At 48.3% G+C, this 18,853-nt stretch overlaps 2 protein-coding genes across 2 annotated transcripts; both read right to left on the bottom strand.

Moving 5' to 3' along the window:
* Nucleotides 1-1,429: 1,429 nt before the first annotated feature.
* Nucleotides 1,430-2,248, bottom strand: KD926_003056 (KxDL motif-containing protein; the record flags this gene model as incomplete). The annotated part of the gene is made up of 3 exons (XM_053097340.1): nt 1,430-1,511; nt 1,734-1,886; nt 1,941-2,248. The coding sequence occupies 3 exons, from the start codon at nt 2,246-2,248 to the stop codon at nt 1,430-1,432; spliced, it is 543 nt and encodes a 180-aa protein (XP_052958687.1).
* A 5,787-nt stretch (nt 2,249-8,035) lies between these two features.
* Nucleotides 8,036-13,900, bottom strand: pkhB (putative sensor histidine kinase/response regulator; the record flags this gene model as incomplete). Its single annotated transcript, XM_053097339.1, has 3 exons — nt 8,036-8,326; nt 8,391-8,504; nt 8,573-13,900. 3 exons carry the CDS (start codon nt 13,898-13,900, stop codon nt 8,036-8,038), a joined length of 5,733 nt encoding a protein of 1,910 aa, XP_052958686.1.
* Nucleotides 13,901-18,853: the final 4,953 nt, after the last annotated feature.

The raw sequence follows: 18,853 nt of genomic DNA, 5'->3' as shown, positions 1-18,853 counted from the left end.
TCGGATCTACTTTTCATTATGCTCTAATAAGATCGAATTGAGTGCTGATCCTCTATATTTGGGAGGTGTCAGCCCGATTGACTGGGCTGCTAGGTAAGTATTAGGGGCACTCAACTAACTGTTAGCTTCGCCACTACCGACAAGACTAACTCAAGGGAAGAGCGTCAAGTATAGTAGGTGGGCATAACCAGAAGATCCTCGGCAGAGAAAGAATACCTGTCTGCCTGAGGCCAATATGGGATGCTCCTCCCTGATCTGAGATTCGCGTCCGCCTCACTTCTTTCGGTTCCCCATTTCATTCATTCGTTGAACAACATCTCTCCAGACAAGACACCAAACTTGATGCATTACTCTACTGTCCTGATATCCATCTACAAAGCTTTTATGGTACGTGTCTCAGGCACAATGGGTGCACGCCGATGACAATAACTATTTTAGCTGCTAACTACTGGATCCTGCAGCCAATCGGCCCCCCACAGCCCCATGTCCCACACTCCCTCCGTCCGGGACCTACAAGTCCTCTCCCCACTGGCCCAGTCTCTCCTACTAGAACAGCCAAACTACAGCATAATTGGCTACTGTGCCTTCTCGAGGCAGACTAATTACGCCAATCCAGCCGCCGGCGGCGCATTAGAGTCCCCATCTGGCCCAATAGAAGCGGACCTGTCCCTGCAGCGGCAACGCACATTGACCACGAGGGAGACAATGCCTTAGAGAGGCGGAACTGGGCTCAGGCGCAAAAGCGGCATGCAGAATGGACGAAAACGGAGGGCGGAGCGGAACAAGGCGGCGTGAGGATGTCCGCCAGCGGAGTGCGGGTCGAGCGGACGACCGAACACTTACTTTCCACTTTTTGTCCATTCGCCTTTCGTCGATTGCTTTTTTGCTCATAGACTGAGTTGTGAATTTTCAGCGGGATTTGCTATCTGACCTGACAGGGATGGTGAGCTCTCCCCATGGTTTCGTGCTGTGATCAGTCTTTCCCTCTGAATATGGAAGAACAGGGATGTTAGGGGGAGCTGTGCAGAATAGAGGGCGTCTTGATGAGGGCTGGCGGACATATTGAAACAGCAGCACCTCTCCGCGTCGCCCAAGAGGACCGTGCTCACACGAGCCCCCGGTCATAGGGCTGGCACATGACCGGGTTTGTCCTTGTGATGTGATGTGAAATGACGACTCCAAACCTCGCTTTTGCCGGCGGCAGCTGCACTTCCCAGCCCGACTCGCAAAAGAATTGGCAAAAGAAAAATGGTGTGTATTCCATCTAAATCAAAGCGCTACCGATATAAACATATCCCAATATACACGTCGTGAAACTCCAAATAAATTACCCAATATGAACCGTCCCAGACAATGTTACCACCAAAAATCATAATGTCACGTGAGATATAAAAGAGGGTTGGCCGTTTTCTGACCTCTTGCGCGAAGCTCAGTTGTCGTCATAGGTATATTTCTTGGATGCCCGTCGGTATTCCTCTGGGTGCACGCTTTCGGCTTTCGTCTTCAACGCGCTAAAGTCAAACACAGTCAGTATTGCAAGGCGGATATTAAGAGGCACAGTTATCCAATGAATCCGTCGTTATCTCGATCTACCAGCCAGATACATACTGCCAAGAACAACTTGGACAGCGGAGCGCGGCGGGTCTCCGCACATGCTCGGCGGAGCGGAGATCACGACGACGATCCTTATATCTGAAATGGCGGGGACTTCGTGGATGTTCATCTGCACTTACTTCACACGTTTCTGAGTCCATTCCAGATCCCGTTTGGTTTCACGGGCAACTTTAATGCCATCGGAGAAGTTGGAGCGAACACCTTTCAGACGACGCTGAGCGAGAGCTTGCAACTCGAGAAGTTCTCGCTGCTTTGCATTCAGTTGTCCCGAACTGTTTTGATGTCTTTAGCATATCTTCCCAGTGAATAATGCGGAGAAGCCTCACGTTTGCGCCTGCATTGCCAGCCCTTTGTCCAATGGGGTTGGATCGAAGGCGTTCTGCATGCGGTCACCCAGAACGTCGACAACGTCAACCCCCGAGTACGAGGCCGAGCTGGACTCATAGTCGCCGCTGAGACTTCCGGAGCCGTAACTGAAGCCGGCAGAGGTGCGACTTCCCGCAGTAGTGCTGGTGTCCGAGAGATCCGGAGGAGAGCCAGAGACACGGCTGACTGGGTAGAGACCGGCCGGTGCCGGGGCCTTGGAGGGAACATTGATGGGAAAAGCAGGAGCTTGGTAGTGCTGGGTAGTCATATCGATGGCTGGCGGTGCTCGTTGATGGGAGCAGGTAAGAAGATAGGCGTGAAGGAACAGTGCCTTGATAACAAGTTGACTAAGGGAAAGCTAGGGTGGTTGACCTGTTTGAAGAAGACGACGATGGAAGCAGAGAAGGTAAGATGAAGATAGGAAAGATGAAAGAGGAAGAGAAAGAGAAGACGAGGAAGACGGAACAGAGGAGGGCTTTTATAAGCCTGGACGGAAAGTCATCCATCCGGCGGAATGGGGCAAGATGAGAACTATGACCCCCTTCGAAAGCGAGAGGGGAATGAGTGTCGAGATTCATTGGGCACTGCGAGACTTTTCTCGCCCTCCCTCCTCCCCCCCCTCAGGCCTCGCCCTCCCACTCCTCCGGACTTTCTCCAATCCCAACCCCCCGATTCCGCCCATCTTTCCCTACCTGGCCGCCAATTCGCTCCTTCTCTCGGACCGACCCCGCTCTGGGTGGGAAGACGAAAACTCTAGGGAGGAGAATCGAAGACTGGAGACTGGTCCAGCCCTCCTCCTCCTCCCTCCACTCGGACTTTCTTCCGCGCTCCTGTGGCGACTTTGTCGGGCACGCAACTCGGCCTCCATTCTCTTCTTTTTCCGTTGGGCTGCAATTGGGGGAATTGGGGGAATTGGGGGCCACCAGGAGAATATAAAAGGAGAATGAGAGGGAGAGAGGCTGGAGAAGATGCTTCTCTCTTTTCTTTTCTCCCGCCGGTGATTGGGGCTACTTGGCTTGCAGTATCGTTCTCTATACTTTCCACGTCTCATTGCTTCCGTCGCCTTTCATCCGTGGGACACATTGCCCTCTCTTCTCTCACCCTCTTCTAGCTCACTTTTTAGTCCTCAATGGCTCTTCTATTCCAGCCGATCTTATCCGATTCCTCCTTAAACTGGGGAGGCTGGGTGGCTGGGAAAACATGGATGTTGAGGATGGGATTCCAAGGCTTATTCGGCCGTTGAACGAGGGTGATAAGAGAATGGCGTGACTACGGAACCGACCAAGGACGAGGACTCTTTATCGCGATTGGTGTTAATGCCGTCCGCTGTCAGCTACGTTGTGTTGGGCACTTCGTGGCCCCTTTCTCTCGGTTTCACGTTTAAGATCGAGGGTCTTACCTAGCGTGTTGTCATTTATGGTGGTATATTTCAACAAGGATCTGCCGGCGATATGAGGTAAGTGGAGACCGGAGAGGTGCAGGATTGGCTGTCTGGGATCGTCGCGGGATTTAATGAGGGAAGGAAAAGAAATATTTTTTGTTAGTTCTGAAACCATATCTCAATAATTCACCTCGCTAACTCAAGTGCACAGGATATGGAATTCGCAGCGAGAGAGCTCGAAAGACCCCCAAGGGCGCAGGATCCGCCAAATGGGAGACGGCCACAGCAGGGATCTAATGTTAGCGGCGTTGGACACCATTGCATGGACTGAAAACCCGAAAATTAAAAGGATGTGCAAGAAAAACCATTAACGATGTCTCCGAAGCTCTAATGCGGGTCGCCTTGTCCGATCTCAGCGGCAGAAATCTACCTCGGATCGTCAAATTGGCATGGTATGGTATCGGTAGCCCCTGGAACAAAAATTGAGCCGTGTAACGAGCATGGCGTTATACCTTCGTGGCGCATTATATTGAGAAGACAGACAAGGAATATCCGAATGGCTGGATCCTCAGACCGTCGTTACGGGCCGCTTATCGGCGGCTGTCTACTATCAAAAATTGGGAGCTATGCGAGCACCGAGACTAGGAACGATAGACAAACGCCTTAAACGCTGTCGACGTGCGAAATTCGAGGGGAAACGTGTGAAAGTGGACCTTGAAAACGCGGTTCAATGTTACTTGCAGGACACTCAGCAGTGATGAATGGCCAGGTCATCTATCACGGACATGAAAACAGAAAGATGGGAGTTCCTGCAGGTAGGCAGCCCGGCCCTGCTTTGTGGAGCAACGGTGGACATGGATTTGAAACCCAAAAGAAACCAGGTTTGAGAGCGAGAAAATAAGATTGAAAAAAAAAAAAAAGAGAGAGAGAGAGAAAAAAAAAAAAAGAAGAAGGCCCAAAGCCAAGTCTCTATCTAGGGAAGGAAGAGAAGGAAAGCGGCCAAACTTGAACAGATGAAGGGCGAAAAAATCGTTAAAAAGAGAGGGATTTAGAAAAAGCCCTACGCTGACATGCTTTAGTGCCTGTGTTTTCAACGAGGGCAGACAGACTTGGGCTCGTCCGCCGGGATGAGAAATCACCACTCCAAATTTTGGTTGATTGACAGCCAGTGACAGCGGCACCCACTGACATCGTGCCCCTAAAGGCCCCTAATGCGGGTCTCGTCATTGCTCGACGGCTTTGCTGCCTCACCTCTTCCCAAGATTCTTGCCTTACAGTTCAGTTCGGTCGCGGCTCTCTTCCCGCTCAGTATTACTAGTACGGATACCGTGGGAATATGCCTGATCGGCATCGGACCCAAAACATACTCGAATCATTACAATGGCGCCTTCATTTTTACTTTCCAACTTTGACCCGATCGAATTCTTGGGTAACACAGAGAGACCCAACCCTCGACAGGTGGGAGATCCATAGGGGGCTTGTTCGAGGAAGACATGATCTTCATGGCTCGTTTTCGACTCTCCATCAACAAGCGGAGGACTCTCATTTTTCTTTTGTCTATTTTTCGGACCAAAAAGAAAGAGAGGAGAAAAAGAAAAGAAATACTTACTTTTTTTTTTTTTTCGCCCTTTGAAAGACAGAAAGAAAGAAACGAAGAAAAGCCAAGTCGCCGTGTCTGTCTTCTTGGCGGAAATGACTTCAATCCACCTGGCAAGGGAATCGGATCCTACGGGTTGATTGACTGGAGAGTTTCTTACTTTTAGCGAATACACTGCTGATAGGCTTATGCAAAATGCTGCTCGACATTCATCCATGCAGTATCGACCTGGTCCGACATGTTACCTGGCAGCTTGGTACAGCCTAGGCCATTCATCATGATTAGGAACTCTCTCGCAGGATCAGGACCACAGGAGGGTGGTTTCTCCGCAGTCATGAATCACTGCGCCCAACACGGGGGTCCGTGTTTAGGGCTTGTCGTTGGAAAGGGCGAGATGTGTAATGCAGCGGACGACACAACGGGCCAGGAATTCCATCGGGGTGTCGTCACCCTTGCTTCTTCTCGCCTTCAAACTTCTGTCTTGCTTTCTCTTTCATTCTCCCATTTTTCTTTTTTTTTCTTTCTTCTTTTCCCGTTTCTTCTTCGGCTCCCTTGCTTTCCAATGACGACTCTGGGCCGCCCCCCAAAGTCCACGAATGCAGAGTGGATGCAACCAATGTGGGGTTGGGTGCAATTCGCCTATCGGTCTTTTCGTTGCGTTTGCTCACTCGTCCTTTTCCTCACCGCCACTAAGAGCCAGACCCGACACGCTACGTACTTGCTTGCGGCTTTGCAACCCATTGGGCGTCAGACAGGCCCCGGTCTTCTTCCTCGCTCCTCTTTGGCTTTTCTAGAACATAGTGGGTTGATGACCACGGATGGGATCGAGAAGGCTGGAACGGCTGCCAGCATCCATGCTCCTGCCTGACTTTTTGGAATTCCTCAGCCTGGCGACCCTCATAACATCAGCGATCCATACGGTTGGACGAAAAAGCTCCAGCAGGGAGCATAAGGGACCAAAGGCATGCAAAGCATCCCCGCAGTCAGATCTTGTCCGGCGATGAGGAGTTGCCGCCGTTGGGCTTCAACGGTCTAATCCAATGCGATCATCAAGAACGGCAAACGCCATTCCTCGTTTTGTCTCTTCTGTCCGATATATGTCATACACCCCGCAGGCCCATTTCAGCCGCTGCATGTAATTCAGGACTCGATACAACGGTAGTACTAAACATGCTAACCTCTAGCCGATCCTACTAACCTTGTCAATTCGCGTTATATCGTGGGACGAAGTGAGGGAGGGGGGGAAAGAAAAGAAAGAAAAAAAGAAAAAACCCTTCGACATTCCCTCCAGCTTTCTCATTCCTTGGGTCTTGAAGTCATCTAGGAGCTTGACCTAACATCAACAAAAAATGATGACGACGAAGAAGAAAAGGAAAAGTACGAAAGCGAAACATCATGCAATCATCGTAAAGAACGTAGAACCAGCAAAAACCCAATACATCATCCACGAATATCATATTCCAGCCAATACATTGGAACTTAGTGAACAGTAGCCCTGCCCTCCATCTGCTTGAAGATGGGTACACGAACCTCCCATCCCTTAAAAGCCCCCATTCCACAACTTACGAGTCCGAGTCCCACGACTGACGAAAGGCCCCCTACCACAACATATCCTCTAGAGCAGGAAAGCCCCAAGAAAATTAGATTAATAATAATTCGAGAGCTAAGAGAGGTAATCCAGACCGGATAATCGGAACTAACCAGAAAATCAACGGAGAGAAAAGAAAAGCACAGCACAATTGCATTGTCTGTTACTCGCTGTCATCCGGACACGACACAAGTTACACAAAACATATTTATCGAAATCGAAATCACTAATCCGTCTGTCTCTAGGGTTGATTGATTGGATGCGTTAGGATCTTATAAAAAGCGATTATGAAATTGAAATATTTGGAATCTTTTGAATTCCTTGCTTTTCCCCCCCGTAGTTTCTTGCTTGCTTGTTATATTTATCTATTAACTATTTACTGCTTAAGCAGTACGGAGTAGATAACTAGAAGTAGGTAGTGATGATGATAATGTGATAGTTGAATTTAAAAAAGATATTTCTTTACTTAGATACATATCTACCAATGCTTTCTTTGTATGTAGATCAGGTCATTTTTATTGTACGGTACATACTGATGATGAACCTAAACATGAAAGCAAGGGATTGAAATCCGGGTATCATTTCATTTCATTTCATCTCTCTGGTTAAAAAAAGAGCTAACTATACTAGATTATTTGAGATTCGGTAGCGCAATACAGCATAGCATGCATGCGCTATATACATGCATACTCTCTCGTAAAGTCTTGGACAGAATCTGCCTCTGCATCATTCACGGTCATAATCAATAGAAAAATCGAGAGAGCACACCCAAAGGGATAAGGAAGAGAAGCGAAGAGAAACATGAAGCAATCGGTAAATATCTACTAAAGAAGAGAAAGTAAAAAATATAAAGAAAAAGAATAATGAAAAATGGAAAGAGATATAAAAAATGAACATCGAGGGTATGAAAAAACGCTCTGTTGTCTGCAAATACAATTCCAGAAGTTTAATATCATGCTCGTAAGCTGGTATCGGAAAAAGGTCACATAATGTGAGAAGAGGTAAAAGGAGCAAGAAAAAAAAAAAAAAAAAAAAGGGGTTGACAAAAAAAGAGGATGAGAAAAAAAGAATTGCTCAAGAAATCCGAGAACTGACGCCACGCACAAAGGTCGATAGTCCAAAGAATAACAAAAGCCTGAAATTCCGACCCCCGTAATGCTAAAAAAGGTATCATTCCGAATTGAATGTCGCATGCAGATGAATGGTGGAAGATAAGAAGAATAGAACATGAAAAATCAAAAAATTTGTCCCAAGGCGCCTTTCCGTCCGGTGGCTCTAACCAGCCAATACCCCAACCCAAATGTGAGAAAGAAACAAGTCAACCGAACCAATATCAGGTACATCATGACACAAACATCGAGGCCACGGGGATGTGTACATCGCAGTTGAGAGGAAGGGGGGGCTCTACCCCAGAAGCCAACATGTAAAATGAAATCGAGGAAAGCACTCCGATTGAGGGTGCCCTGTTGCAAAGACTGGCGATCTGCTCTTACTCTTCGCGATGGTCATTCTCGTGATCCTCCCTGAGACGGTCTCGAAGGAGAAGCAATGGCCGGTTGGGGTCAAGGAGTCCCATCATCATTTTACCCAGTTCATTGTGTTTGATGGGTTTTGTAACGTAGTCGTTGAAGCCAGCCCGAGCGGCATCTTCAATCTGGTCTGTCATCGCATTGGCGGACAAAGCCATTATTGGTATTTGAGGGTAATGATTCTTCAGTTCCCAAGCACGAATGTCGCGACAAGTGTCGTAACCATTCTTGATGGGCATTTGGATATCACACTGATAACAAGAGATGTAAGCTACCGGACGCATGATTGTGTCGAAGCAGACGGAGAGCACTTACTATGATGAGAGAGTAGTAACCAGGCTCTTTAGAAAATACCATTTCTGTACACTCTTGGCCATTGCCAGCAGTTTCAGCCATGACTTTGATCTTATCGAGATACTTGAGCATAACCTAGCGGGACCCATACGAGTTAGCATGTGTAATATTGAGCAAATGATTTCAGAAGGAAAACAACGAACCATGCGGTTAGTCTCGTCATCCTCGACCAGTAGGACACGGTAGCCTTTGTTCCCGATAACTTCTTTAACCATCTTGGACATGGTCTTGAAATTGTTGTTGATTTCGCGGGCCATATCCTGGTTCCTGTCCTTGCTAAGATCGCGTTGGTTGTCCGGATCGAATATGGCAGAGAACGCTGAAGGCTTCACCGGTTTAGGCACGGTATACACACGCCTGCCACTGGAAGACAGCTCCTTGATCCTCGAGTTGATCTGTCGTTTTTGATACAAGTCGGATGTCAAGACAAGAGCTGGAGCGGAAGCAGGATCGCACTCGGAAACATAATTCATGACATCCAAAACATCATCCACATTAGGTAGATTGAGGACCAGGTGAGTAAGCCTAGAGCTAGACCCGTCGTTGAAGAAGTCTCGCCAATCCTCGATATCAGGCGTGGACGTGATTGAAAATGGAATCTCATGTGGTACGACCTGCTCAATATGCTGCTTGATGGCCTTGCGCGTATTGTCCATGGGGCAAAGAATGAGTATTGAGTACGGGTCTTGTGATTTCCTACCCTCGGGTTTTGCTTGCGTAGGCGCCGGCGTGCTAGAAACGGGAGGTTCTTGAGATGAGGTGGATGACTGAACCAGTGGATGTAGAGTGTCTGTGCTCGACGAAGCCAACGGATTGGCTGATGCTTGCGCTGGGGTATCGGCATAGCTGGCGCCAAGTTTTATTGTATCGATCTTGGACAATGGATCCATGGCAGCCTGAAGATCAGGAGTAGGGAGAGCCGAAGAGATCGACGAACGCTCAGACGCGTTCGACGTAAAGCGCGCCGAAGGGTCGGAACTGCTCGGAGCTTGGGAAAGGGGCGATTCGAGTGCGGCAGAAAAGTCGTAGGAGTCGATCTTGGAGTCGACGGAGTCCTTTGATGAGAAGAGCATTTTCTGGAGGGAATTGGGCTTCTGCGCCCCAAGAATCTCGGACGTATTGGAGGATTGTCGCACAAGACGAGGTTCGTCGGGTGTTGGTGGCGGAGGGGCATCCACTTTGACATGGAAAGAAAACTTCGCGCCTTGACCCTCCTTGCTCGTCGGCGTCAGTCTGCCTCCATGCATCTCCACAAGTTGTTTGGATAAGAACAGCCCAAGTCCACTTCCGGCATGCTGCTGAGAGCCATTCTGTCCCAGCTGGCTGAACCGCTGCATCAAACGCTCGGCGTCTCTCGCGCTGAAACCTTTGCCTGTATCGACGACGTCGAAGTTCAAAAGCAGTTCCGTTTTCTTTGACAAGGAAGAAGGGCCATGGTAGACGGAGCAGCAGATGTGAATCTCTCCTTGCGCTGTAAATTTGACCGCGTTGCCAACCAGATTAATAAGAACTTGCCGAATCCGGAACCTGTCTCCAATAACCATTGGGGGCACATCGACGTCCATCAGATAATTGATCTCGAGGCCCTTGTCGATGGCCCGAGACGCGACAGTGTCGATGACATCTTCGATCACCGATCGAACGTGGAACCACGAGTTGACAAGTGACATTTTTCCGGCTTCAACTCGAGACACGTCAAGAATGTTGTCAACCAGTTCACGTAAGTTAGTTGAGCTATTTTGGATGGTATCAAGCATGCGTCTCTGATCCGTGTCTAGCTGCGTGTCGAGGATGAAGGGAATCGTGCCAAGGATGCCGTTCAGCGGGGTTCGAATCTCGTGAGACATATTGCTGAAAAATTTGGTCTTTGACTCCATTTGGTTGTTCAGTTGTTGCATTGCCTTGTTGAGCTCTCGTTCGAGGTTCTTGCGATCGTTGATGTCGGTGCATGTGCCATACCATGAAGCCTCTCCACTGCCGAAACTGCTGGTCTCCACTCGGACCAGTCGAACGAGATGCCATCTAAAATCGCCTCCCTTAGAGCGGAGACGGATTTCGGTCGAGTAGAAGACGCGTCCATTCTCATCTTTTTGTAGAGAAGCAACCCCGCGCCTCACCAGTTCATCCAGTGCGGGAGTGACCCCACGAGTGAGGCATTTTTCCTGGACGGCAGCTTTCGCGGCCTCAGAGAGTTGACTGGGTTCAGGGGGAACCGTTCCGCCCTGAGATTCGGCGAGATACAGTGAGAGCAGGCCGCATTTCTCCAGATCGTCGGGATGCACATGCTTTGCAAAACCAAAATTGAGCGCCTCCTCCAGCTTTTGACCGGTGTACAAATGCCATTGCTCATTCACGAATATCAGTCCACGATATTCAGTTGCCTCAAAAACAACCTGCGGGATTGAATTGGAAAATGCTCGGTACTTGGCGTCAATTGCGAACTTTTCTCTTTCCTGGGTTGCTTTCAACTCAGCAATGTGTTGTTCATGAATGTCGAGGAACGAGCCGATCCAATACAGCACCTCACCCGTCGCAGATAGTAGGGGGTTTGCGCGGAAGATAAACCAACGGTAGGCGGACTCGTCGTTGAAACGTCGAACACGGACCCGTTCAGTAAACTGTGAGCCCGTCCGCAGAGCATTGACCCACTCTTGAGACACGTGCTCGCGTTCACTGCTGTGGATATTCTGCCAGGGGTCCCGCAGCTTCTGTTCCTGCGGCTGGCTCCTTCGGTAGGCATCGAACTTGGAATTTGTCCAAATTACTTCTCCGCTTTGGGGCTTGGCCAGAAAAAGGTGAAGGGGAACGGAATTCAGCATAAGTTGCGCTACAGTGTCGGTGAAGGGACGAGGCAACTCGCGCGGTAGCTGGGCGTAGAAAGAGCTACCCGAAGGGTGGCGAGAAGCCGTTTGCGTTGGCGACAAAACTGACGGTCCTTTGAGGTCCTGAGATGGGGACACTAAGAGTACGCCTGGGTCTTGCGAATTCGCGTCCTCTTCTGCGGGATATTTCCCCAGAAACCTCCCAGGCGATGTGGGAGTTGATGTCGCACTTTGTTTGGCTTTTGACAGTCGGTTGCGATGTTGAGTGATGGCCTCTCGAAAGCTCTTGTGTTGCTTGACGTTGAAATAACTGTCGATGGCGTCGCTGTTCACTTTAGCAGCGATTCCTGGCGATTCGCTGGGGAGGTTTGCGAGACTGTTCAGATCCAAACCAGGCGTTCCGAATCCAGATATGGCGGGACTGAATTTAGTTGAATTGGGTCGCTCATCGGGACTTGAAAGGCTTGCGTGGGCCGAAACGGACCCGTCGTCTGCAATCGTATAATTAACGTGACCGCTGAGACCAGCAACCAGTTCTAGCTCGCTGCTCTCGTCAGAAAATGTACCACCGAGACCAAGGAGATGCCCGTAGCGTGGGATCTCCAGTCGAGAGGCAAATTGCCGCTCCAGCTGACTGTAGTGCTGTGCCAAACAAAACGAAGTTGTCAGATGAGGCATAAAATAGGTCAGTGATTGCCGTAGATTCGCAGGGTACGGCATTATGGGCGAAATAATCGAGATAACTGCAACGGGGAACCTCAAGGTGGCTGAGGAGGCCTGCTTCGAGCGTCCCCCATGCAGAAGAGGAATATGGACCACAGATTTGGCCAGGTCAACCCCAATAGCTTCCAACGGCTGAAGATTTGAATAGTCGTGAGGCGGCGGGTGTTTTGCAAATGCACCTTCATCGACAGCGTGGCTAACAAAGAAGGGATTCTGGTCGGCATGCGCGCGAGGTGCCGGTGACGGTGCGGGCGACTGGGACCAGGGCGAGGGAGGCACTTGCTCATACTCGTCGAAGAGCTCGATCGGTGGTATTGATTGGGGGCCGGCTCGAGGTGGGTTGGATAGGGATCTAACGCGCTCCTCTGGTTGCTGGGGAGGTTCTGTAGGAGTGACCTGAATCGTATCTTCCGGCGTTTGAACCTGCCCTGCTGGAGGCTGCGTGGTTGTCCCGGCCAGGTTCTGCGAATATTCCCGGGTCAGAACAACGGGCCCCGTACGCCCAAACAGCTTCACGACACCCGTCCTCTTGATAAGCGGGTCCGCTTCGATTTCTAATGGCCTCGGCGTGGGGAAAACAGCTGGTCGGCGATCGTCTTCCAAAGAATTGGAAGCATCCATGGAGTGAGAGAAACTGGTAGCGCGGTCTTCATGAACAGTTGGTATTTTTTCCGCAGGGGTTTGTGCGCGCCTGTGTTCGACTTTCGATTTTTGACTAAATGGCGAGTCCGAATCATTCCCAGTAGAGTGTTTCCTCTCTTTACCAAAACCTCCAAATGAATGCCGTGAGAGGAGCGGAGGCCGCATAGCCGAGCTCGTTTTAATTGCATTAGTTCCCGCAGTGAATGCACCCTTCTTCTCTGAGTTCTCGCCGTCTTCAGGGGTATTGTCCTTCGTTTGAGTCGTCTCGCCATGCAACGTTTGTTCATTGGGCTCAGCCCGTGTGCTTCCGCCGAACACCGCCTTCTGACCCCACGGAACGTTCTCGAGATCAGTCGCGTCTCCAGGAACAGCGAGTGAAGCTCTTTCCGCCCCGTAGTGCGTTTGTAATATATCCACGACATTTGCCCACCATGAATCTAGCCCCGGATCAGAATTTAATCGCAAGGTTAGATCATACAGGTTGGGTGTGGGGTAGACCAAGTCTTCAACCACTTGTTTGTGCTGCGGCGGAAGGAAGAAGCTATGTGACGTTGGTGTTTTGATAGAAGCGGGCTGTTGGTCACCGATACTTTGCGGCGTCATATTGATCTTGAGTTTCTCGGCGGGAAGCGTCAGCGTGAAAGGATTGTGGCCAAACGAGGGATCTTGCGGAGGTTTCATGGCGGGCTGGGATTGTAGGTCCGGAAAGGGGTACGCCGAGGGGTTTGCAGTGGGAGAATCCATGGCCTTGATCGTGCCAGCCGAACCGACCGAGTCGGGATGCGAAACGGAAGATATCGGCCCTGTCGATGACGTTGCACCTTTCGAGGGCGATACATTAGAGATGCGTCTCTTTCGCGAGGACGACTCGTGGGGATTCGGAGAAACGGGATCGGCCTGTGACAAAGGAGGCTCTCGAGTCGCAGATAGATTCTGGTTCTGGGATTTCTGCATTTGTTGATACACAAGCAGCTCTTCCATCTGCCTCCGGAGTTCTTTCAGAGTCTGAGAGCTTCGTCCCTGGTCCTCTTGGAACCCCTTTCCCGAATCCGTACTCTGAATTGCGGACGATGACGTGTGGTACGGGTTCGCAGCCTGTTCATGCAGAAGGGGAGAGTTGCGAGAGTTAGCTTTCCGTTTGCCATTCGATTCATCCGCGGAGTATCCATCATGCATGTTATGAACCAAGCCAGAGGTTGAGTGGGAGGAGTCATGGTGAGAATGAGGAGCGCCGACAGACGAAGGGGCCTCGGCCGGCGATGGAAGTGGAGGTGGTGTCCTCATGCCGTGAACTTCCCCCATCCTGTACTTCCTCCACCGCCGGTCAGAATTCAATTCTCCTGTGCGAATCCAACTCCACAGGAACCAAATGAGGCACTCATCTCTCGGACATAAAGGTCCGCAATCAAATGGTTGGCTGGACGTTCACACAGATCCCAAGGTATGATAAGGGAGGGACAAAAGTGCAGAGGGAAAATATTTTGGGGGGAAAAAAAGAAAAAGAGAAAAAAAGTTTATAGAAAACACGATGGAAGAAAAGAAAAGGGGCAATCCTAAAGGGCACGGGACCCCAAAGGAAAAACGAGGAAAATATGATATAAAAACAGAATGCTCGTATATGCCCTGTTCAAAGGATGAAACAAAGTTCACAAAAATAAAGGGTGTCGGGGGAAAAATACGTAGGAATTAAAGGGGGGGTTGTTTTGGTAGAAAGATAAGAGGGAACGACAATAACGAGTACAGAGGGGAAAAGTGTAAAAAAAAAAAAAACGGAGTCGCAAGGCAGGGTGACTAAAAGCGGTGTATAGTGGACTGTGGGAGGAGGAGGTGGTGGTGATAAGGAGAAGGGAATGTGCCAACTGCAAAGTGAGAAGGTTCGACTGATCTGACCTTTCCTAGAAAGAAGAAACACTGGAGCAGGTTCTGTTGACCCAGCAGATCGTCGATTTGTGCTGAAGGGTGTGTGGAATTGGTCCGTCTCCGGGGGGGTCCAACCTATGACGTAGCCGTGGCCTGGGGGGGTTCTCGCTATTCCGCGGCTGCTGAAAAAGCCTCCTCGTCCCGGTCGAGGAGGGGCGGCAGGGGAGGATGGGGGAGGGAAGGACTAGGCAGAATGAATCCGACGGGTGATCCGAGAAAGATCAATCAAGTATGACGGCCAACGAATCGTCCGAACTTGCCAAAGAGAGGGTGTGTGAGGGAGGTGAGAAGGAAAGGATGGTCAAAATCGAAGAGGCCGGAAGGGAAGTAGAATAGTCCGCTATGTATAGTGAGTAATAATCATAACAATAATGAGAGGGGGGGAGCGCGAGCAGTTCCCAGATGCACCACAATCACAACGCATGATCCCATCGCGCTTTCTCCACTGCCACCAGGTTTACGGTTCTCTCTTACTTGCGCACTATATTGTTGGATTATCGGTTCCCCAGGTACATCCTCATATTCAAAAGAAAGATGCCTGGCAGATCTATATGTACCAAACCAGAGTCCTGATGAACATTGATGTTCCTGGGCTTTTGGTTGTTCTCGTTCCTCTACATACGTCATAGAGCTTGGTATACAGTATGGTACAGGTAACAAACAAATATGCCTCGCTAATGCACGGCGCTAAGTTATTTTAACTCTCTACGGAGTAAGAGTATAGTAAATAAATTAATAAAGAACTAGATAGAGAAGCAGGTAAAAACCACGAAACAGCTATCAGGTACCATAATTTATAAATAGTTGACAGTTGGGCAACAAACTATCAGATCAAAACCATTAACTACTCACATGCCCCCTTTCGTGACTTCCCATATTCGGCCCTCCGCCAAGGTTGCCCAATACCTAGGGAAACCTGCGGAGTATTTTTTTTTCTTAGTCTCCAAAGCGGCACCCGTCACCAAGAAACAGAGAAACACCAAGGGAGGAAAAAAAAGGGGAGGAGGTGAATATATAAGATAGATGATCAACTTGCTGATCCAGTATCTAACAAGAATGTCTGCCCAGGGGAAAAGGGCAAGAACAAAATCAGCAAAAAGATATTTCAAACTATGATGGCTGATGCAGTGTGCTGGGTCAGCATTTGGCAGTCCTATATTGATTGCATGGGTTCACCGGAAGGAAAAAGGAAATGAATTGGTCCCACATAGTATCACAAGACCCAGATGGAGGTAACTCAGGTAACACAAGGCGATATTTCTCAATGACCATGTCTACCTATTACAATAAGCTGGCAATTCAGTGGCCAGAGCAACGGGTCACAATTCCTTAATATTAACTATTTAAATCAAGGATCTAACAGCGACTTGTGCCAGGGTATAATAATGTAAGGTTTTTCGAGAAGCAAAGCTGCGCGCATGTGGCTGCTCTTACCTCTTCCGCAGACCAGGGTCGGTAGACAGCGGAATTTATCATTGCCTGATAACAGTCTGCTATTTCTTGAAAACAAATAACTAGTGGCCGATTCACGGTCACTATAATCATTATTGTTTCTTACTATCTACCTTAGGAAAAGAATTCATCCTGGGAACCCGAACAAGGTTGACTTTCCGCCAATCATCACGGATAGTCCTGTCCACCCGACCGGAAAGGGAAAATATGGGGTACAGCCCAGCGAACTGGAAGACTTTTTTTTTTTTTTTTTTTTTTTTTTTTTTTTTGGCCTGCTGAGTGCTGAGTGCTGGAATGGAGAGAGACTAAGGGATGCATTCGCAACGGCTGACACCACCTCGTCTATCTGGGAACTGCGGATTTTTACTATTCTGTCATTAGTGCGACTTTGGGAGAGAGAGGTCCCCGCAAGATCCCCACTGTTGGCGGCGTGGTTGATTAGTTGTTATTTCATCAATTAGTTAGTTTCTAAGCATAGTACTCTGAGTCTCCGAAGTTACTCTTTTGCTACCATAATAACATGAAGTCACCCGTACGGTGTTCGGATCGGAATATGCCAATTATCCCTTCTTCCTTTGTGTTTGAAAACCAGACCACTATTTCCATGAAAGATAAATAAACAAATAAAGAGTCAACAGCATTGCATGGTTCACTCGCATCGGGTACACTGTGCACATCTGAAGCCGAGCCTCCGTAAAGAACAGCGTGTTCTGAAGGGAAGCAGGAGTACCATCGCACCAAATCAAAGATCTTGAAACCCGACTATGGAGTATTACTTAGTTGCTTGAACTATAGTTATACGAATTCTGTTTAGCGGGCTGAATTCTTATTTCCGAGATAGTCCCGAGATGCAAGGTTGAGAAAATTAATTTGCTAAGCAAAGATATCATTGTATATGTACCCAGGCCTGCGATGGTGGCATTAGTTTCGTACAAGACACCGATATAAATTAAATCTCCAAGAACTTGATTAATTTATTGCCATTAATCTATTGTCGAGTTAAACTACCCTGGACAGGAAAAAGCTTATTCTGATTAGTCCGTATCATAGGAAAGATGGAAGCATCATGAATAGAAAAGGATACAGCGATCTTTTAGCACTGGAGACTTGAAGGGCAAAATGTTCGCATCAACAACTGGACCCAACTTTTATGGTACTCCATCGCATAGAAAACATATTAAGGGGTGGATCATGCCCACAATACGGAGTACGTTAGCTACTATTGAATGCGTTCGAGGGGTTGAATTTTTTGTACCTTTATTTCATCCGATCAATAAGACATCGTCTAAATTTATCTGCTATACACCTACTATGTTACAAAAAAAGGTGCTAGCATATCATATAGAGTACATAGAAAGAAAGAAGCTGGACACTCGCCTTTTGTACTCAGTATACGAACCCAACGCCAAGACCAATTCTCGGTCACTGGTTACGCTATGCCACAAGGGTCTTAAGTACCGTTCGGTCAGCTCTCGCTTTCTCTTGCGCAATCAAGGCATTGAAGATAACTTGATTCCTAGTTCAACAGGTATTTGAACAAATCCCGTGGAATTGTGTTGCAGTCTCCCACTATTCGTCACGAAGAGCACTTCTTGAGTAGAATGCCGGCTTCGATTCTTTCGAAAATCGTCGAGCTTAATGAGCTAATACCTATGCTTGGGAATAGTTATTCAACAAGGTATGAGGGATTTGAAACAGCACTACCTCCCTTTGCAGTGTCATTTCCGAATAGACCATCGAAGATAGGGATGTAGAGTCTTTAATTCCTTGGATATTTCGGCATGCAACTACTGCAGATGAGATCAACGTGCTTAATTGGCCTGAAAATGATCATAAGTTTAGCGGCCTTTTTGACGACCTCCCTTCATATTTCGCCGAGTTGAAGAAATGGTAAGTAAGCGATGGGGATCAATTGGATGACACAGGTATTACGAATGCCATAAAAGAAAGGGAGACAATAACCTTGCCGAAAAAAAGCTGGAATGTGTCTGAGAAACAGCGGTTCGGACACTTATAGGATCACAGGGTATGATGCTCAGGGCGCTAATGAAAACCATCTATGTCAACCTTGAAGGGCTGAAACGTGGAGAACCTGAGATCCAGTGAGTGTCTTCTGTTGTGATTTCTTCTACTAATAGCTAACTTTTCTAAAGTTTCACCGCTTCAAGGTTCAAGTTAAAGTATGTAATAAGTGGCAAACAATTTGGCACCAGGTTAGAAGGTGCAGTTACTGTCGGACCGCTAGCTGAACGTTTGCCAATACTATCGTACACTGGATTATGTGTTCAAATCCCTATCTTTATGAGACCATGAACTAATGTCTCTAGTGGCTTGAAGGACAGACCTGGAGCGAGTTTCTGGGAGAAACTGTTGGTGCAATGTTAGGGCAGCTTGCTGCTAACATAGGTAAACAAAGTGGCGATAGATCTTTCCAAGATCATGAAGTTTTTGGTTTTTGTGACAGGGATTCATGGGCTCCATGTTCATATCGCCCGGGGAATATTTACAGCTAACAGTATTTCCAGAGTGCAAAGAGAGGGGTGTTCGAAGGATGATATCTTTCATCTGAGTTTCACACGAGGGTACAATCTTTGGCTGAAGGAAGATTGGTTAAAAGCCACACGTGTCTTGACAAGGTTAATATGTTACCTCATGAGTGGGAATGCAAAGGTTAGCGCTATTCAGACCTACATAAATAAGATGCTCGATACTGCTAGCTAAGATGCCTGAATTATCATTTTACCTTTACATAATGTAAGAAAACGACAGAATAGGTGTAGAAAGGTACCATTCAATGAATATATTCATACAGCGGAACCGTCACCAACCAGTCGTCTCTTAGTTATGGATGTTCCTGCATATATG

The sequence above is a fragment of the Aspergillus affinis genome (genome assembly GCF_023601865.1).
Source record: "Aspergillus affinis strain CMG 70 chromosome Unknown NODE_16_length_405296_cov_86_143545, whole genome shotgun sequence".
Taxonomy (NCBI): domain Eukaryota; kingdom Fungi; phylum Ascomycota; class Eurotiomycetes; order Eurotiales; family Aspergillaceae; genus Aspergillus; species Aspergillus affinis.
Note: the sequence above shows the minus strand (reverse complement) of the source record. Positions and strands in the feature narration are given on the sequence as shown.